The 21,862-nt window shown below is 42.8% G+C and overlaps 1 protein-coding gene across 2 annotated transcripts in view; it reads right to left on the minus strand.

The window, feature by feature from the left end:
- The window catches only part of LOC101523875 (neurotrimin), a 1,051,792-nt gene that overhangs the window by 14,124 nt on the left and 1,015,806 nt on the right, over positions 1-21,862 (minus strand). For both annotated transcript variants that reach the window (XM_004593275.3, XM_058664095.1), the window contains exons 5-7: positions 7,718-7,852; positions 5,153-5,273; positions 534-685 (exon numbers count right to left, since the gene is read on the minus strand). In XM_004593275.3, the coding sequence (XP_004593332.1) occupies positions 534-685; positions 5,153-5,273; positions 7,718-7,852 (408 nt within the window). The remainder of the gene's footprint in view (positions 1-533; positions 686-5,152; positions 5,274-7,717; positions 7,853-21,862) is intronic.

Here is a 21,862-nt window from a genome sequence, read left to right on the forward strand (position 1 = left end):
CGAGGCCTCCAGGACCTACAATTCAACTCTGATGCATATGCTTTAGGTTCTTTTAAGTTCCACTTGGTGAGTACAGTTTCAGAAAAGGGAACAATTTCCATGACCCAATTAGTAAGGTACTGACTGTAGTAGCAAATGCCCCATGTCTGGGCTCCTGACTGTGTTACCCAGCTACAAAACTCAAGTATTTCTAGGAGAAATCACTGAGAAAAATGACAAAAAAACATGTTTTTTGGCATTCCACAATCCTTTTCTCTGGTGACAGGACTGTTCCCAAGAAAGAAAAAAAAAAACTTCAGTCTTCTTTCTTTTCCCACTCCTTGCAACTACATTAATACACATACTGATTCTCTTTCTCTCTTCCCCATCACTTTCGCTCTCTTTCTCCACTGCCTCCCTCCTTAGTTATTCCTTGATCACTGCCTTACCTCACTCACTCAGACCCTCACGCCACGCTGCACACACAGGTAGCTCCTTTCCTTGCCAGGACCCTCCCCCTTGCCTTCCATGCCTAACTTAAGGCCCAGTCTCACCAAATAGTGTGATGCTGGCATTGGTGTGGCCCAACTTGTTGGAGGCCACACACGTGTAGTTCCCATAGTCATGTTCGGAGACATTAAAGAAGATGAGCTTGGAGAGGAAGGGTCTGTTTTCGACTTTGACCCCCTTCTTTCCTTCAATCAGCCTAAGACAAAGAAGAGACAAAAGAGGAGAAAGAGCAGATGGTTATTCTGTCACAGGAAACAGATAAACTCTGGGAAGAACATCACTGCTCCATCCTGACATCTTAACCATGCTTTGTCACAGCAAATGGCACCAGAAATTCATATTTACAAGTAACATCTCCGTGTGTACTCAGAGAAGATCGTCTCAGCACAGCTTATCTTCCTATGTCGACACACAAGGTCTCTGCAGGAAGATATAGCCACTTTCTCTTACTTTGTGTAAATCAGTTATTCTTTGCTTGTCAGTCACACATCATACACATTCACCAGTTGTTTGGCAGCTGGAGCAATGTTATACACATAGTAGGTGTTTCAGAGTGTAGACCTGTTTGATGTTGAAGGGGGTCATGATAAAAACGGTGATGGCAATGATGATGACAAAAAAAAAGACCTGGCATGTGATAACCTAATGGCTGAATTCTTGCCTTGCATCTGTTGATATCCCACACGGGTACCAATTCATGTCTCAGTGGCCCCGCTCCCCATCTAGCTCCCTGCCTGTGGCCTGGGAAAGCAGTTGAAAATGGTCCAAAGTCTTGGGACCCTGTGCCTGCATGGGAAACCTGGAAGAAGCTCCTGGCTTCTGGCTTTGGATTGGCTCAGCTCTGGCCATTGCAACCACTTGGGGAATGAAGTAGTGGATGGAAGATATTTCTCTTTGTCTCTTATTCTTTCCAATAAAGAATCTGCCTTTCCAATAAAAAAAAATGTTTAAAAAGAGGAAGAAAGAAGAAGTCCAGCACTATATGAATGGGATGAGGCATCTGGCTGTGTGACCAGAGGCCAATTTTGTATTTTTGGCATGTTATACAGACACTGATCCTCCATGGGGTGCTGTCCAAAAAAAGGCTCTATGTGCTATCCACAGTGGGGGCTTCTGTGAATGAGCTAGAGCTTCCATGCTTTGAACCATTTCTAGGACACAGAAGAGACCTTCACAACTGAAGCAAACTTTGAATGAGATTTCAGCTCACCAGTGGGAACTTACTCAGAGTATGGTCCCTCCTAAAGATGCCAGAGGCTGGCCACCTGCACTCCTCAGCTGGAGGAGTGATACACTTCCCCTTTCCCTGAGCGGTCATATCACCCTGATCCTACAGACACCTGTAGCCCTCGTACAGGCTTCTGTTTCTCAATGGAGCTGTACGACTCTTGTGGCTAATGTTCCAGTTGGTTGATTGCCCTCATTAAGCACAGCATTCCATTTCCTCTCCTTGATGCATAACACCCACAGTGGCACAGCTGAGAGGTACTGCTATGTGGTCAATGGCCTCTGTCCCACATTCTGAGAAAGCTGATTATCTCTGTAACACAGATGCATCTCACTGCCAACTGGAGGTGGGATAGGGCTGGCTGTTCCTGACAGCCGGAGTGTGCTCACTGACCCCTTGCTGTGCTGGATGTAGCCTGGCAGCCTTGATGGTACAGACATGACTGGCTGTGGCAGGGATGTGCTTCCCTAGCCTGGTGAGATGGGGAAAGACGACCTCACTAGGTGAAGCAGCACTGGAAATAAATAAGCACACGGACAACTCTGAGAACAGATCAATTCAGTGGGAAGGAAACAGAAAAAAGGTTACCCGGAGAATGACACCCCATCATACATATCACCACATGTATGACGGGGAGCATGGAGCAGTGAAGCTGCCTGGGAACCGGTAGTGGCCTTGCTGCTTACTCTCCTAATGGCTTCTCCAGTAGGAGCTACTCCTCGCAGCATCACAACTGCTATAGGAAAGGAAGAGTTCTTTGTGCCTTCTCCCCATCATTGACCACCTCTGAACAGTGTTCCTCCAACTACGTTGAGGTCTTACTTTCTTTCATTCACGCAGTTTTCCTGATATATGCATGTTCCATGAACTTTCTGAAGACTCCTCTTTTGGGAGAATTAAAAAAAAATCTTTTGCAACAGAATACAATATCTTTTAATTTCAACACCAGAAACTTTTTGAAGTATCCTCATATTGTGTTTCTCCCATACAATACTAGCATAATAGGATACAGCTGATTAATTTTCACTATGACTCAGACAATGGAAGGTTCAGGAACTGACCCTGCAGCTCAATCGTTTTCCAGTTTCGATTTGTTTTCTGTTTTTCTAATCCTGGACCTTGATAGCTCAGTTTTCTTCTTAGCACAATAAGAAGGGGCCATCTGTGTGGGGAAGTGGAAGGAGGCAGCATATCAGGATTTCTAAGGAAGATAACAGTGTTTGTTTAGAGAAATAACATTATCCCTTCTTTTTGATTCAGAAATCTGACATGAAGAAAGAAAGTCAATTTCTGGAATATTTATGCTTTATTTTCCCTAAAGGTTTTGTTTTGAAAGGCAGAGTGACAACACAGAGAGGAACAGACATACAGATCTTCCATCTGAGGGTTCACTCCCCAAATGGACCAACAGTCAGGCTGAATCAGGTAGAAGCCAGCAGCCAGAAGCTCCATCTGGGTTTCCTAAACAGGCTGCAAGGGCCCAAGGATTTGGGGTACCACCTGCTACTCTCTCACAGCAGGAAGTTGGATCAGAAGTAGAGTAGTTGGGCCTGTGGAAAATCGGCATTACAAACTGAGGCTTAACCGCTGTGCCCAACACAGGTCCAATTTCTCTGTCTTTGATATTATTTATCTGGTCAGTTTGCCTTTTACTCTTGTGTCTTCAGTGATTCCTTCTCTAAAATGGGTTAGATGTACAGTACTCACCTCATTAGAGGCTACTAGAAGGTGACTTAAAATTATGAAACAGGAACAACACCAACACAATTCAGCCTTTTCTTCAGAAGGGCTATGAGGAGCCGCAGAGTCCAGGACTCAGAGACTAGAAGAGATTCTGGCAACTGAGGAAGGACAACGTCCCATGCAGCTGTACTCGACACATTCCAGGCCTGGCATGGTCCACTTCCTCTTCTCAGAAAAATCCCTGCTTCGGTTTTCCTTTTCTTTAGCTATGTGTCCCCATTGCTTCCTCTCCTGCCAGGTCCCTTGCACCTCAGGATTTTTTTCATCCCCTGCACCACACTGGTCTTTTTATGAAAATGTTATGAGCACAGACAGCTTCTGCACACTGAGTTGTTGCTCCTCCACCTTAGGATAGCTCTTGGATTGCAGTAATTGCTGTGTGGCTGGCTGTGCAGAGCTGCTGACCCCTGCACTGACAGGGCATGAGAGAATATTTGGAAAGGGTGATTCACAACAAACACCCCGATGAGGCCTGCAACAATAGGAAGGAAGGAAGGAAAGAGCCTTCTCTTTATTCATGCTGTGAAAAGAAAACTTGGGCACAAAGGAAAGACTAAACCGGGTCATGGATTCCCAAAGTACCACCACTGAGTTGCTTGGAACGGAAGTAGCTATCAGCTAGTTGTTCTAGTAAGCCCCTCCTACCGCCCCAGTAGCACGCCTAACATCTTAATCCAGGCCTCTGCATGTATTAAAAATAGCTTCAGGAGTCTACGGCCATACCCCCCTGAATGCATCCTATCTCATCTGATCTCGGAAGCTAAGCAGGGTTGGGTCTGCTTAGTACTTGGGTGAGAAAAATAGCTCCAGGCAGTAGACTTTATTTTATCCTGTCATAAAAATTTGTGAGCTGAGGGGCACGCAGAGTGGCACAACTGGCTTGACTCTGGCATCCCATTTAGGTGCTGGTAAATACCCTGGCTGCTCCATTTTCAATCCAGTTCTCTGCTTATTGCCTGGAAAAGCAGTGGAGGATGGTTCAAGGCACTGGCACGCTGCATCCACTTGGCAGATCTGGAAGAAGTTTTTGCCTCCTAACTTCAGATTAGCTCAGCCCTGACCACTGTGGCCCTTTGGAGAGTGAACCAGCAGATGCAAGGCCTTGTCTCTCTTTTTCTCCTTCTCTCTCTCTCTGTAAAATCTGCCCTTTGGTCCCAGAGTAATGGCTCGATTGGTTAATCCTCTACCTTGCAACTGGCATCCCAGATGGACATGGGTTCATTGTCCTAACTGCTCCACTTCCCAACCAGCTCCCTGACTGTTGTCTGAGAGACAGCCGTGTGGAAGCTGATCCAAAGCCTTGGGATCCTGGATCTGCATGGATCTTAGCTCTTAGCTCCTGGCTCTTTGCTCAGCTCCGGCCTTTGCGGCCATTTAGGGGTAAACCAGTGATATAAGATCTTTGTTTATCCTCTCTCTGGATTTCCAATAATACAAAAACAAACGAACGAAATCTTATTAGAAAATGTGAACCCCTACAATTGATTGGTGGAAGAGCACAGTGACATTACAAACTGCTGAAATCCATCACTATTAAGGAAAAAATTATTTGCAAGTTGTTTTACTCTGTATGTAAAGAAGATTCAGAAAAGCATTCTCAGGATTCATCAGTGATCCCTTGGAATTGGGAACCTGGAAAAGCTCCCTTCTTCTGGGTTGTTGGAGCAGGGAGAGGAGGGAGGAGGGTTTTACCTTTTGTCGTCCTTGTACCACTGGAATTCGGCAGAGGGGACAGCGGAAGCTTCACACTGCAGGGTCCCTTTTTGTCCCACGGGGACGCCTGTACCCTTAGCTTCTGATATGTACGGTGGGTCTGTAGAAAGAAGAGGTCCTATAGCATTTACAATACATCTTAAAACAAGGAAAGATGCTTCTTTCCTGAATTTTGTTTTTCACCCCCTGTCCTGCCTCTGTATTGTTACCCTGTCAAACTGCTGTGTACACCACACCTGGGAATAGAAGTGTTTCTAATGCTATTCTAAGAAAAAACTTCTGTTCTCCGTTGTACTGAGATGGAATGACCAGACATTTGGGCCTACTTCTTGTGAAGACATTTTAGCTTTCTCAGGATGATGACAATCCAGGAACCTTACACCCTATGCATTGACCTTCAGTCAGCTTCATAGAATATCTTCACTCTAGGTTCTTGTCAAATTATGTAACCTCAAATATTCAGTTTTCAAAAGCTCAGTTGCAAGAAGTGATATTCATGGAGAACTGCCTTGAGCGAATTCAGATCAGCATCCTTTTCCGTATTCACCAATGAATCCCTGCATCAGGCCTACCAAATCAGTCCTGCACACCTGCTCTGCATTCGTTTGAAGACTTCACCAAACTAAAATGGGTTTCCCCGACAGTCTGCATTGAAGAGCACTGTGGAAAAAAGAATCACAATAATCTTACTCTTCTTTTACTGCAGCAATGCCATACATGGAATTGTTGATGTTAAGTCTCCAGGTGCGCTGTTGGTGGAGACCCAGAAGAGAATTTTCACCAGGGGTTTAGTGCCAGGAAAAGCAGTAATATAACTTGCTTTAGTATTAGGGACAGCATAAATCTTAGAACAGGTATGGTTTCCTCTCTTTACTTTAGCAATGGTAACTTTGTGGTAGATATTTCAAGGGCTTAATTTTCCTTGGCTTTGATGCATTTTCACCAATTTATATTCCTTTGCCTCTATTTCTTTGCTACTTAAAATTGTAAATTATAAAACTTCATATGTCCCTTAAGAAAAAATAATGGGGAGAAAAATACAGCCTTGCTGTATCTATTTCCCTCTAAAAAGTGCTTCATATTGATATATGTTCAAGCTGTAGCCTAAACTAAAATCTTAAAAAAAAAGAATGTGTATTCAAGGCTGGCATTGTGACACAGTAAATTAAGCTGCCATCTGCATTGCCAATGTCCCACACAGGCATCCGTTTGTGCTCCACCTATGATAAAGCTCCTGACAAATGCACCTGAACTCACATGGGAGACCAGGGTGAAGCTCTGGCTTTGGCTATGTCCATTCCTGGCCAGTGTGGCCATTTGGGGGAATAAATGTGTGGACAGATCATCTCTCCTCTCTCTCTCCCCTGTCTTTCTCAGTCTCATTGTAACCGTGACTTTGAAATCAATACATCCTTAAAGAAGAAGGAGGAGAATGTTCATCCAGCTGCGTGCAACATTCGTCCCTTCACTCCATCCTACCGAAGGATTGAAACCAGAAGGTTTCCTGTCTGCTGCGTTGGTGATCAGGTGCCTTTGTGTCCTAGGATTTTCCAGAGTGCATAACATAGAAAACCTTCAGCATGTTCCAGAGAACTGAATCAGCAGAGAAAATGCAAAACTGAGGGAGAGAAGGTTAATGAGAGGGCAGAAGCTCATGTAAGGATCAAAGTTAAAGAGGACTTGCACGGTTGACAAAGCAGCCATCTCTAAACATTTTGGCTTCTGTTTCTCTGCCAGGAAGATCGACATAGTCACAATTGCCTGCGTGTATATCTACTGTCACTTAACTGACGTAGGGAGACCGTGTACAACAACATCTGCAGAAGTTCAACAATGATACATACTGTAAGTGCAAGTTCAAGATTTATTTCACACAGTGTAGCGCATGAGTTTTTTTCTGCTATGTAGAGAGCGGGGGGCTTGAATGAAAACTAGATTGTGTGAGCAAATGATGGGAGACAATCTAGACTTGAAGAGGATGCATTTGCCTAAATTATCCACTGAAGGATATCTGATGACCTCCAAGCTACGTATTCAAGATTTTCTGTTATATTAAATAGTTCCAGATACTTATTTTTGTGTTTTATTCATTCATTCATTTATTTAATCTGAAAGGGAAAAAGACAGAGACCTTCCAAGTGCCGGCTCACTTTCCAAATGGCTGCTACAGTCAGAGTCACCCATGTGAGTGTCAGAAATCCAGTTACACAAGATCATCGTTCATTGTCTTCCTAGGCACATTATCAGAAAGCTGGATCAGAAGCAGAGCCGCTGGGACTCGACCTGGCACAATAGCAGACTCTGGCATTGCAGCACTGACTCCGATACCTTTTCTGGGTGTGACACCCTTTGCCTTGAGGTGTCAAGTTCTAGGGTTTGGAAATGTTGCTTTTTAAGAGAGTTTGGAAAATGATTGCTGCATTATGTCCCATCCTGTATCAGTAGTTGATTCTGCTAGCAGTTCTTAGCTGTGGCCATGACACAGGCCAGCCACTACACGTGTGAAGGGTGGCGGGCGGGGGTTAGGGTGTTGAAATCACTTACAGTTCACGGTGACCTTTACTCTCCGTACCACTGGTGCAGCCACATCATTGGACGCACTGCACTCGTAGTCCCCCGACTGCTCCCGGGTAATGCCCTGAATTTCCAAGTATTCATCTTCACTCACAAAGCCAACAGCTGTAAAAGAAATACGGTGCAGTGAAAATAGAACAAAAAGGACTATGAGTATAAACTTGAACACCTTACACGATGGTTACATCTGTGTAGAAATGTGTCACCAGAACATTCAAACTCTCAGGCACAACCTTGTGTCTCCTTCCCCAGCACTTCTAGCACTGCTGTCCCCAACTTTTGCTGGGCTCCCCAGTGGACAGCTGAAATGTTTGTACTTCTAACTGAACGAAGCACAGAGCCTAGAGAATACTGGTCTTCTCTAAGTGATTAATAATTTTGACATTTACACAGCCTGATCTTACAAAGCAGTCCAGCTCTGGGATTTCAGTACCTTAACTCTTTCTGATCTGTACGTATCATCATCTGAGGGCATCTTGACTCTAGAGCAGATGACCGTATCCCTGGACATGAATTGGCTAAGAATATCACATACACTCACACTCACACACATGCCACAGAGGCAATGCAAATATTAGGATAAGAACAAACAAAAAGTCAAATTTCTGTTTCTAGACTTAGACCATCAGTTGGGTCTGCAGAAATCAAAATTTTAAACTATCATCTTCCAGATGGTAAAGACAAACTAGTGAAGGGACCCTGGGCTTGAAACCCAAATACAAGCATGGCAGGAAGTGGAAAAGAATACAGGGCTACAATTTTTCCTTAATCACCTAATAATATATTCAACAGTGAAAAACATGGAAATACAAGTTATCCTCTAGCTGCCAGACACAGGACTTAAGGGCTGGCTATGCACTTTGTGTTAGGTAAAGACCACGACACCACAGATGAGACAATAGTGCTCAAAATGCACTTCACAGGGAAAGACAAAATCAGCTGTTCACAGCTGAGATCATCCTGCCACATGCTGAAGGCTAGAACTAGGGTTGGTCATGATGGGATTAAATAGCCTAACTATATCTCAAACCAGAGTTTATATATATTTTTTAATTATTTGAAAGAGAGAGAGAGAGAGAGAGAGAGAGAGAGAGAGAGAGAGAGAGAGAGCATGGGAACAGGCATTGCTCCACTGGTTTACCAGAACTTAAGTAAGAAGCTGGCTCAGAAGTGTAGCAGCTGGGGTATGAACCAGCACACAAATGGGATGCTGGTGCTCCTGGAAGTTTGACTTGCAACATTTTGACACCAGCAACAAATCAAGACGACAGTTTATCTATCTATCTATCCACCTATCTATCCTTCCATCAATCCATACATAGCTCTGTCTTCATATACATATATATATATATATGTTCATATATATATGTATATATGACAGAAATAAAGAGAGGGACAGTATAGGCAGAAGGAGAGAGAGGTGAGGGAGGTAGGGAGAGACAGATGGATGTAGCTTGCATTGTGGGCGCACATCCCATATGGCCATAACAGCTGGGGCTAGACCAAACCAAATTCAGGAGTTATAACTCCCTCTGGTTCTCTCTGGGTCTCCCACAGGTATGGCAGGCACCCAACAACTTGGTTCTGCTGCTTTCCCAGGAACCTTCCCAGGGAGCTGGGTCAGATGTAGAGCTGCTGAGTGTCAATCCTGGGCTCAAAGGGGTGCTGGTTTTACAAAGCACAGTTTAGTCCAATGTACCATAATATTGCGTGAACTGGGACAGCTTCATTTTATGCTAAATTTGAAGCATTTTTCTTTTCTGGGACAATTGTAAAAGTAGACGAGGGTACTAATTGTAATTGTTATGGGGCAGCAAGCAGAAGTTGAAATCATGCTTAGCAACCGAAAAGCATTTCCCAGGAATCACAAATACACAGTCCTAACACCTCACAGGGTTATTCAGAACAACAAATGAATCTGTATACTGTATAGCTGAAAGTGTTTTGAGAGCTCTCACATGTTTCAGATGTGTTGGCTTGTGCTTTCTGTTATAACCTAACGGAAGCAGAGCTTTAGAGGATGTGAAGTAGCAACATGAACGAGTGGCCCCGGAAATGGAACAAAGGGCCACTGACTGGTTCCTCAGGTCACATACTCACCATCCAAAACATGACTGTTTCTCCTAACCCATAACAAGAGAATGATAACTGTCAGAAAGCAATATAAAGCCCACAAAGTCATACATGGCATGCAAGTGCCTACTGGCTGTATTTGCTCCATGACAGTATGGAGGTGACTGCTTTTGGCATGACAAGGGTAGCAACAATCACGGAGCCCCAAGAACAAAAGCACATGGCTCTTCCCAGCGGCCATCCTTGGTTACGGTACGCATGTGCCTGCATGCACAAGTATCACACTTCTTCATGCCTCATGGGGCCTACACAACATACACAGATACACTTCCCTGCAGCCTCTGTCTCCTAACGAAGAGAAAAGAAAGGGGCTGGCCTTTTGTGAAAATCAAGAATGAGACACCAAATTCCAAAGAAGTAGTTACATATTGATAAGCCAAAACCTGGGCCAACATGTTCAAGACAGCAAGACAATCAGAACTAGCCCATACAGACTTAGAGGCACCACGTGTCAGAACCTTGCAACTGTCTTACCTACCTTGATTACTCTTATGATCATCTACATAGTTTTAGAAGAATGGATACTAACCGGATTTGAGAAAGAGTAGAGAAAATAAAGAATGTGTGAGGCCTCTCCCATTGTCATTGTTTGTTTTCTACTGACCACAGGCCCACATTTGTCAGATCGCTGCCTGCTAGGATGTTATAATTACTGTGTGAAGCAACTCAGAGACCAGTGTCACACTTAATATTCCCATTAATTTTAAATGGTAGTCCTTGGTACACATGTGTGGCAATTGGTGTCATATTTTAATTAGGCTTGCCCTACACCATCTGAAATTAATAATAGCTCGAATTACCAGTGTAATTTATAAATTAACAGTGCAAGCGTTAGGAAATAAATTAGTCCTAGGCAGCTGTTTCTGGAGTGAGCAATGGGGTCGTAACATTGATGGGTAGAACCTCAGATTTCCTAGAGTCTGAACATGATACTTTCAAAGCAAAGAAACAAAAAGACAGGGTTCTTGGGCTCTCTGGTTTTGTTCTGTAATTAAAGTCCATGTACCTGTTTTAATTCTTCCATGTGAATGGGCACTTTTGAGGCAAGCATGCTCAATGGACATTAAATAGAAAAGAATGTTGAGAGTATTAGTGCCATCGAAGTGAGGGAGACAGGAATCAAGAACTCATCACAGTTTCTGCCAGGACACAAACATATGAATGTGTATTTAACTTCCTCTATCCATGGCAGGTGATCTTCTGTGAGGAAGGAAATTGGATAGCTTACAACTGGGAGAGGCCTATGGTGCACGGAGGGAGGGAACTTCGGAGCTACCTTCAGAATTGCATGGAAATTGGAATTTAAAAGATAAGCTTAGTTTAGGGAAGAAAAAATTTGAAACTCATGCATGCGAGGGATCTTTTTAAAGGTCATAGAAATGCCTGTGGTGAAAAAAAAACTATGCACGGATTTAAAAATTTTTGTGCCAAAATATGCTTATGATTCAATCCCATTTCCATGAACTTCTTGAAATGCCCTCTTACAGTCATGTCATCCTGAGAAAACCAATGAGGCTTAATTTTATGAGCATATGCTACTCAGACCAAGTGTAGAATTACAAAGAAATGACAATGACTCCATTGCTCACCTGACATAATTTATACAGTTTCTGATTAAATTGGGCTAGGCATGTTAAGAGTAATTTGTATATAGTAATTTGTATATAGTAAAGTGCTTTTTAAATCTTCGCTTTCATTAGTATTGTTTTCCTCTTTCTCATCACACATGTTTCGCCATGAAAATTATATGAAGCAAAACAGAAAAAAGTATATATGTATATATACACACACACAACTAAATGAATCACGAGAAGTGAGATTTCCATAGCTGTGGTTTAAAATAACAAAAATAAATGAGTAGGCTAAAATTTGCATGTTTGGAGCTCAAGGATCATAAGGATCTCCTCTAGCAACACTTGTGTGCTGTGAACTGATCAGTGCTGTCCCACTAGTAAGAACCACTGAGTGTACTCCTTTAAGTGCTGAAGAATTCTCGGTTAAGAGACATCAGTGAGAAGAAGCAAGCCACTTGATGAGACACAATGAAAAGAAACTCTTCATGGCCAACAGCTTCTCATTTACAAGTCTGCTCTTGCTCCTTCTGAAAAAAAAAAAAAATCTCTGTTGTGAAAGACACTTTTCTCTTCCTCCATTATCCTCTCCGTCACGTCACATCTCCTCAGACACGCAAGCCAGCACTTCAATTTCTGTGTCACCACATGCATATTCTGCCGCCTTGTTCTCAAATCCCTCCAGAGAAGCCCTGTTGACTTGTCCAAATTCGTCTGGCATCAGTGCTGTGGACAACGCGATGGGTCATTGTAGTAACAGAGCAGGAGTTTGGGAACAGGCACAGCCAGTTGTCTGCATTCTGTGTTCCTGACATGTACCCAACTCCACTGCACTCCTCCTAATGTTTTTCAGAATAATAATTAACTACTTTGAGTGTTGCTGTGACTACAGCAGGTGCTAAGTTCTCTGTGGGTCTGGCCATTGCACCAGCATTACCTCAAGTCTAAAACCACACCATGCTGTTTTCATTTTGGACACCTTACCATGGTTCCTTCACACCAATGGGTTGTTATCACTTAGGAAATTACATTCCTGTTACTGTCCTAAGGATATTCCCCTTAGATTTCAAATCCTAAGTCTGCCATGAAACGTTCTTGTTGTGGGTTGAATTACATAGAAAGATTTAGATAGATTTGGGTTCCATGTACCGCTGGTGCTTCAAAATGTAACTACATTTGGAAACAATTGATATTCTGACAAAGAGGAACACAGATCCTCAGCAGTGTGAAGACACACCAGGAGAAGAGGGCTGCTGGACTGCAGTGATGCGTCTGCCTACGAGGGACTGCCTGCTGACACCACGAGTGGGAAGAGGTGAGGCGGGATTCTGCCCTGCCCTTACCAGCGATAGCACAGAACAAAGTAAAACTGGGACATCAGACTCTCCCTGGCGGACCCATGGAATATAGAACTTTTGAAGCAATCTTTTCTTTTTCTTTTCACTTTTTGCCAACGATAATACATGCACACATTTCTTTTTATCCCCCAGGCCTCAGTGCTCTGTTGCATGCCAGGTTTATCTGGACTTATAAAAAAAAAGTTGATTCTATTATTTACTTTAGGGGAGACAGAAAAAGAGATCTCTTTATTGGTTTATACGCTAAACATCAGCAATGGAAGGGGCCTGGGCCAGGCTTAGTCCAGAGGGGAAAATTCAGTGTAGGTCTCCTACTGGGGTAGCAGGAACTCAAATGTTTGAGTTATTACTACGGCCTTTCAAGATTTGCATTAGCAGGAAAGCAGATTTCAGAGCACAGCAGTGCATGTGTGTGTGTGTGTGTATGTGTGTGTGTGTGTGTGTGTGTGTGTGTGTGTGTGTTAAGGGAAGCACCCCAGTGCGGGATGCAAGAGTCTCACCTAGAGTAGTAACTGTTACAGGTCAGCTATCCACCTATCTTGTTTTTAAAAGTATAGAAGAATGAGCCTAGGGTAATTAAAGAAACAACATTGGTTGTAGAATCCCATGGCTGCTATTCTAGGACACAGTCTGAACACAGTTGAGTTCCCTAGGACAATAGTTTAAAAGAGGCTCTTCATTCCCACCCACATTTCCTACATTAGCATCTTTCAGGAGTAAGAGTTTTTTGTAGCCTTACTGGGGATTAGTGCTTTAGGTCTATCCTCATATTTCTTGTGTAGGAAATTCACACAGCGAGGAGCCCTGGACATTGGCTGTTCTGCCCACTGCAGTGACCTCTCCTAATACTCATTTGTGCTAGGCACACTGCTCATAGTTTTCCAGTGGGACTGAGGTCCTCTGACCACAGGTCAGGTCCTGGACATTTCTGGCTTTCTTCATACTTATGGGTGTCAGTTTACCTAATTTAAAAGGTAGCGGCTTCTTACAGATTATCTGATTAACTGATAAACACAGAACAACAAATTGAACTCAATGAAAAATAAAGATCCCATGTTGCTCATGTGGCTTAATTTCTAAAACAATGTTACTTCTAGTGCTGTTATTAACATATTTGTATCTCCTGACGTTGAAAAAATATGATCACTATTAGTACTCCAACAGAGAAAATTTCTTTAAATACGTGATTTTAAAAGGTTTATTGAGTGTTTAGTATAATTTATATTTAGTTTTGGGCCAACTTTTTCTCCAGGGGAATGCATCCTTAATTTAAAAAATGTAGATCAATGAGGAAGTATGATTTATCTAACAGAAATTTGTTTTCCAGCCAACTTCTCGGGAGCACAGTTGCTTCATTAAGTGGAATATGACAAGCAAAGCAGTGAAATGCAGCTAGCTGGGTCTGTGATCACACCTGCCCCAAAGTCCCCACAACAGGTTCTGATGGTCCAAAGTGTCGAGCTTAGCAGTTTACAACTAATCAAAGGACAAAGACCGTCTTGTGGAAATAACACCCCCTTGGCAAAGAAAATGGTGATTCAGAGTTCACTGATAGAGCACTAAATATCCTTATAACCGAAGCTAATAATAGCCACGATTATCATTTTTACCGCACCCAAGAATAAGCTTGTCAGGAAAGCAGCTGTGGCTATTGGAGGGGAGAGAACACAGCTGTCTTCTTGGTTAATATTTTTATGGCATAAATACCAGCTGAAATAAAAATCGTTAGGCCTCAGAAATTGAAAACATACCAAACACAGAGTCCCAGAGCGTTGAATGGAGGCATATCTAGCAGTTAACCCCAACGCTGTGACCAATGGTACCAGTTTAGTACTTGACCAGCAGAGGAGCCACTGCCACTCATACCTCTCAGCCCCCATCTGGCTGGGCTGGACAGCTGCTTATAGGACAGAGATCTGGTGCAGGTGAAAGGCTTTTTGTATTCTGAATGAAGGAAGCAATAGCTTTCTTCATATTCTGGGAGATAAGGTGGAGAAGAACCTGGAAGAGGTCTTACTATTGTTTTTGAACTTTTGCTCCAGCAACAAGGGACTGGTCATGATGTCAGAATGAAGAGATGAGTGGGGACCAGAACCTGAAATAGATGTTTTCAAGATCTTGGTGGTGCATGCTGTTGCTGCCACATCCCGTGTCGGTGTCTGCCAGTGAACCAGGGGAGACCTTGCTCACACCAGGCCATATGTGGTCTGGGATCTGAGTGCACTGACCAGAGGTGCCCACACAGAGCCCCAGTGAGATGCCTAGGCTGTACACTCTACATGGTGACATCAGCTATGTCTGGGTACAGTGTTTCTGCAATATGACAGTGGTTTGTGTGGCCCATGTAGGGTGGCTTCCAAAGTGCTGAAAGCAGGATATACAGAAGGGTTGATAGAGCCCTGAAGGGCCCTGGTCCCTGTCCATATGGCACTGTGGGGAAGACACCATTTCCAGTTTCCACGTGGTATACTGTGCGCTGTGCTAGCTAATACATAATCCTCTGAGCCTGTTTTAGAAGTGGAAATTGTAACACTTCCTAACAAGGCCATTGGGAGAACTAAAAGGGTCAACAGGTGAAGTATTTAGAGCTGTCGTGCACTGTGAATGGTGATTATCATGACTATTGCTTTTCCTAAAGTCCCACTAAGCTTGAGCACATTTTAATACACGGGATCCATGACTCAAAAACGTATGTGTAATCAGATTTCTGCTGTGCTTGTAGGAACCGAATAACAATAATGCCCTCAAAGGATTCGTTGCAGATCCTTTAACAAGAAAGCTCTACTCCCTTCACTTGAAATAGGATTTGACTTACATGAAACATAATTTCTCAGGATCATTTCTTTCATAAAAGTCAACATAGGTCCTTAGCCCAGGTGATATCTGCTGAAGGTGTCAGAAGGAAGGGATATAAATACATTTCATATATACATATATAAGAGTGCATATAGATACACAATATGCATTTTTTTCGTTGATATTTCTTTGATTACAAAGAGCATGGCTGGCAGAATGATGAACATGAAAATCTCTTCAGGAATAGGGAAATTGAAAAGACGTTTCTTACAGAGTAAGTTCTGGAAGGCTCAGTAATTCAGAGGGGCAGGCCTCAAACAGTTGACAAGAAAATTGCTTTTGGCAGCAAACATAGAGACCATCTTGGGAAATGAGACAGGCTGAATTGTTGTAGTCAGCTGGCTTCCTTTCTTTGAGAGGACTCCTCCTTATACAAGTTGGTGTTGGGCGCAGTGGGCCAGGATCCAGCATCCACACCATTCCCATGCCTGCATGCTCCTGTTAGATCTCCATCTGCTTCACAAGACTTTCCTTAACCCTGTGAGACTAACGGGATGTTTCTCACAATAACCTGTCTGCCGCACACATAAGAATTCATTGCTATTGAACCTCTACATTGTGTCATGATTTTCTGTTGTACCCACATCTTAAATACAAAGGCAACATTGTTGAATAATCCCAGTATTCACGTTCCCTTTTATCTAAGATATCAATGTAAACTGATAACTCTCTAATGAGTGTTAGCCTCATTAATCACAAAGAAATAAATACATATTCAAAGAAAAATATTATACAAATTAATGTCAACTCCAAATTGTGGGCATGCACGTGTCTGTGTGGTGTGTGATGTGTGTGTTGTGTGTGTTAAGAAAAAATAATGTAGATAGTGACATATATCAGGAGCTGGAAGTGATATTGACTCTTGCTCACACACATTAAAAATGTAGTATTTTATGGTTATATACAGAAAAAAAGGAAGTTTCTTAATATTTGGTTGGGAAATTTTCCACAAGTAATAACTTTCTATTACCAAGAAGGTAAAAATCTGAAAATGTAGTTTTGTGCAAGTGAATCCTTTGTAGGCCAAAGAACTAAACCAAGTGCACTTCCGAGGCCGAGCCCATCCCTAATGATGTCACACTACTCTGCTTGCAGATGCAGCTTCAGCCACCAGCACGGCTCTGGGAGCTGGGCACTCTTCCGCTCTGTGCCTTCTGGGCAGCCTGTCAGCTCAGTTTTGCAGGCAGACCTTCTATTAAGGGTGATGATATCAAAGTCAGAACTCACACAGCTGGAGGTTTGGGGTTTTCAGCTTCATGCTTGCAGCCTGGATATTAGCAGCAGTGCAGCTGATGGCTGCTCCAAAAAAAAAAAAAATTAAAAAATAATGAAATCAGCTTTTGCTTTGTTATCTCAGCCAATCTGATCTGAAAGACATTGATGGGGATAAATACAGAACTCAGCAGTGTCATGTCACCTTAGGCTCTCGGCTGTTTGCTTTCTCTTTTCCCAAGTCTCCAGAGATAGAAGCCAGGACTCAGTGTAAGGAGATGTGAAAAATTTAATTGCTTTGAAATTCCTTGCCAAAATTAATTTAAGGAAATTCTGTTTACTCATGAGACTCCTTTCTGTGTAAGATTCTCCTGCCTGGGCCACATGCATGCTCAGATGAGAAGCGAACATGCAAGGAGTCTCTCTAGCTACCTACAGCCCAGCAGCTTGTGAAGATATAGGGTAATGTACCTGAGGTCAGTCTCTGTGACTTACCCATGAAGATACCTTGCAGAGCAGCAATTCCTAATCTCAGCATTTGGAGATTTCAACCCCAGGGGGTATATGATGCATTTTGCTTTCTCCAAGAAGAGATTCTACAGTTTTATAAACAGGAGGATAAAAGGAGCCTGGCATGAAAAGATGTCATGTCCACCTTGGAGTGGTTGTTTGAAACAATCCTGGTTTTGGTAAAGAATTCCACCTACATCAACCCAGAACCTGTATCAAGGTAAACCCTTAAAATACAGCTGCTGATGCCAGGCAGGATGTGGGATAGAGCACAGCCTTTAATGGGCTGTATTAATTCCCTTGGTCAGGATGGGAAGGCAAGGGTAGGTTTGCTGGTCTCAGGAGTTGCATTTCCACTAACAGAGAGGACATCTTTTCTCCCAGGGCTCAAGTGGAAGGGTAAGATGCACACAGGTCACTGTCCATTCCATACAAGCTCATGCCAATGGGGTAATACAGAGGAAATAGGGATACCAGGCTTTCCTTTTGTGGGAAATACTCTCAGATCAGGCTATCCTGCAGAATTGCATTTGTTGGTGACTGTATGACAAGGGACCCACTTGGAGAGAGTATAAATCTACAATGAAATTAATGAGTATATTCAGATCAGATTCCAGAGATTGCCTATGAACATCTAAGTATGTCCAACATGCATAGAGGGGGCACATTCTAACACATAAGAATAAGACATACATACATAAACATACATACATACACACATGATGGGGAAGCTTGTTGGAGTAGCATCATTTGGGTCCAAACATAAAGGAGGGCATGGACAAATGCTGCTGTACTTGTCAGATTTAACTACTGTCCTTGTCTATGAAACAAAACATCACCTTTGTAAACAATCCTCAGAATCTATTCCCCAACATAGAAATTTCTTGCCAAATTGTACTGCCTGAAACATGAGCTCTGTGGCTGATCTGTGCCTCCCTTTTCCCAGTGTTCTCAGTATTGCATGACATACTAATATAGTAGAATTTTCACACTCACCAGAAATCTATAAAACCAAGAAAGGTATGGCAACAACATCAAGCCTTAATATTCATTCATTCACTCATTCATTTAAAACTCTGGAAGAGGCAGACAGGAAAAGAGATGGATATTCCATTTGATTGCTCCTCTCCAAATGGTCATAAAAGCTGGGCCTTGTCTAAACTGAAGCCAGGACGATGGAATGCTGGCTACGTCTCCCACCTGAATACAAAGGCCAACCCCTCTTTGGCCACCTTCCACTGTTTTCCCAGGCACATTATTGGTTAGTTGGATCAGAAATGGAGCAGTGGGGGGGGGGGTCTTAAACAGGTGCTCCTAGGGGAAACTGGCATTGCAAATGGTGGCTTAAGCTGATGTGCCACAACGCTGGTCCCAAACTTAATCTTTCATTGCATACACAAGTGATCTTCCATCCCTATTCTTTTCATTTCACATAAAAATTAAACAGATGTGTGCAATTAAATCCTGTGTGGAATGTAATGCATTAAATCAAGAGATGCATGGCCATGGCATTCCTGTGTCCTGACTATGCCTTTTTTCTTTTAGGAAACAAATAACCTTGAGTAAGGTATCGATTCTAAATTCCTTGGTTAGTACAATTTGTATGTTCCCCTAATCATAAGTTGAGTTTGAGAATTATGTGAGTGTATTTGTAAAAATGAATTGAAAATTGATGGGGGTATGGCAGATGTTTATTTAAACAATTGATAAATAAATAAATAAATGTTAAAAATTCAAGAAGAGATATTTGATGCACTTAATCCCACAGTTTTATTACTGCACTCTTTCTCCCAGGTCAACAGACACTTTCAGATACCATTCCTACACCACACATGATATGCAATGCTGCTAGCTTCCACACAGGCACCATCATTCTGTAAGGAGTTGCTGAACTGCAGCTGCCAAAATACCTACTAGATGTCTCATCTCCACGTTTCTCTGGAGCCACGTGTTATCTCCATTGTCTTGTTTTCCTTCCCAAGTCTGCTGATCTTTGCCAACATCCTGTTCTCCTAAGTCAAAAATGAGAGTTGCATATTGGTGCTATCATTCCAGCCATTTCTCTTTAATCAATTAACCCTACTGTTTCTAATGCATTTCTGTCTTACATATCTATTTTCTTATTTGCCTTCTCATTGTCACTCTCTTCATTCAGGTTCTCATTAACTACTCTGAATTATTACAGTGCCCTCTTTAATGACACCATGACCCAGTTAATTCCTATATTATTGCCAAAATAATTACTCCAAATAAGAATCGATCTTAAAATTGCCTAGATCCTTCAGTGTCGCCCATGCTCCTTGACTAGTGATGGCTCATTAGGAGCTGGCTCCCATCTGCCCCTTCTTATCCTCTCAACAGCTTCACTCTTCCTATACCCATTAGATACACCAGCAAAACTCCTAAAGCTCTTGGCAGCACAGTCCTCCATGCTTTCGCGTTTTCACATCCTCTGGGAACTAATCCACTTATGTCTGCTTTCATTCATCTACACAGCCTTCCAATCCAGTTTACACATCACTGCTCCAAAACTCTTTCTTGCTACTCACATTGCCTTACCTCCTCTCCACCCACTTACATGTTTGTCATAATTTATTGCCTCATGGTTGGGATCTTTAAAAAGATGATGGATAATACTCATTATGAAAACACTGTTTGGTTTCCAATATTCTTCACACCAACATGAACTTCTCTTTGAATCCCATGTTTCTCACCAACATTGGACAGTTCTCTCATATTTTTATGTTTACCCTCAGTGCAGTTTGTAGGAAAGGAGAAAATTTTGTATCATCTTTACATCTCCAGTCTCCATAGTACTGTTTAGAAATCAGAAGCCAATTGATTCTGTGATCAAAAATGAATGAACTAACCTAATTTCCATGGAAGTTCTGATTGTTGTAGTGAAGCATTGAAAAGTTTCTTTATTAGAAACAGCAGGGACCTGTTTGAAGATTTCTCTCCCTCTCTCTGTCTCTGTCTCTTTCTCTCTTTCACACACACACACACACACACACACACACACACAGAGAGAGAGAGAGAGAGAGAGAGAGAGAGAGATGATGATGATGACTGGACATATGAGGAGACAGCTCAACATCTTCTAAAGCTAAAGACTTGATTCCACAGTTCCTAAGGAGACTGAAAAGACTTCCAGGGCCAAGAGTAGAGGGAATGAGAGAAGAGCCAGGTTTGTCTCTGTCCACAAACATCCCTCATTAGAAGCTCTTGTGGCTAATGCCCCTGCTTCCTCTGGGTGAGTTAGGATGCAGCATGCCCTAATCAGAAGTGTCTCAGAGAGCTTTCTTATGTCATCATCAATTCAGTTGTGTTTTCTCCAAGAGGAATCAATGTGGTGATTCAGCTCTATCTGTAATTAGTCATGGAATGATTGCAAGGAGTGTAATTAGGCTCTTCACCTTCCTGGGACAGGCAGGGGCTAAAATGCTGCCATCAACACAAAATGGGCCTTCACAGTAAAAGGGGCAACTTCTGCAGTACAGACACGAACCACAAACGCCAACAGGAAATACATACAAGAAACGAAAGCTGGTGTTTGGGGGAGGTGGTTTCATATAACAGCTGCTTCCAATGAGAAAATACTGGATTCAGCTGAACAGGGCAATGTTGTTACAGAGCGGTAGTCCCATCCTGAGCACTCCCAATCACCATCTCCCAAAGCAGGTGCATGAGCAGCATAGGACTACATTCACACATACACACTCATGTGTCTTTATGCCCCTTTCCTTCTGAGAGACTTTGCTTGCCAGTGACTGTGCATTGTACCTTGTTTGCCCAGCCACACATGATTGCTCTATTTAACTTGTATTTACTCGCATTTCACCAGCCCTCTTCAAATCTATTATGTCTTCCTTCCCCATGCTTCCAAGAATTGGCATAAAGAGACTTTCTGTATTGTTCACCACCCAAAATGCAGTGGATTCTGAAAGTGAAGGAAAAAAAACCCTAACAACCTGATCCAATAGACCTAGTTATTTTTCATTTTTGTTCTAAGTCTTAGCTCCAGAAGACTAATTGCCACATCTAAGACTCAGTTGGCACCTCCACAGTGCAGTGGAAGAACTCATGAATCAACCAATGAAATCAGCCATCTGGGAAAAAGCAGGACAGAAAGAGGAAAGGGAATAGAAAAAGGAAAGGGGAGCAGAGAAGCAGTGTGAAGAGATAGAAGTGGCATGGAGAGGGAGGGGAAGGGACAGGATGGGAGGGCCACAGAGCTTTAACAGAAGGTTACCTTGCATGCCACACTAAGAAAGCAAGTGCTGTTAAAGTCAAAGATGGCAAGTGGTTGCTAGACACAATTACCCAGCTTCTCAGGCAAACCAGGAGCTTGCTGTCAGGACCAAGTTTAAGGTCGTGGTTGAACTGAGGTTGTCATATCCACCGCTGTACGATGCTCATGGGACATTCAGCCTGAACATCATGTAGCTCCATGGTCATATCCACTGCTGTATGAC

Source organism: Ochotona princeps, chromosome 4 (assembly GCF_030435755.1).
Source record: "Ochotona princeps isolate mOchPri1 chromosome 4, mOchPri1.hap1, whole genome shotgun sequence".
Taxonomy (NCBI): domain Eukaryota; kingdom Metazoa; phylum Chordata; class Mammalia; order Lagomorpha; family Ochotonidae; genus Ochotona; species Ochotona princeps.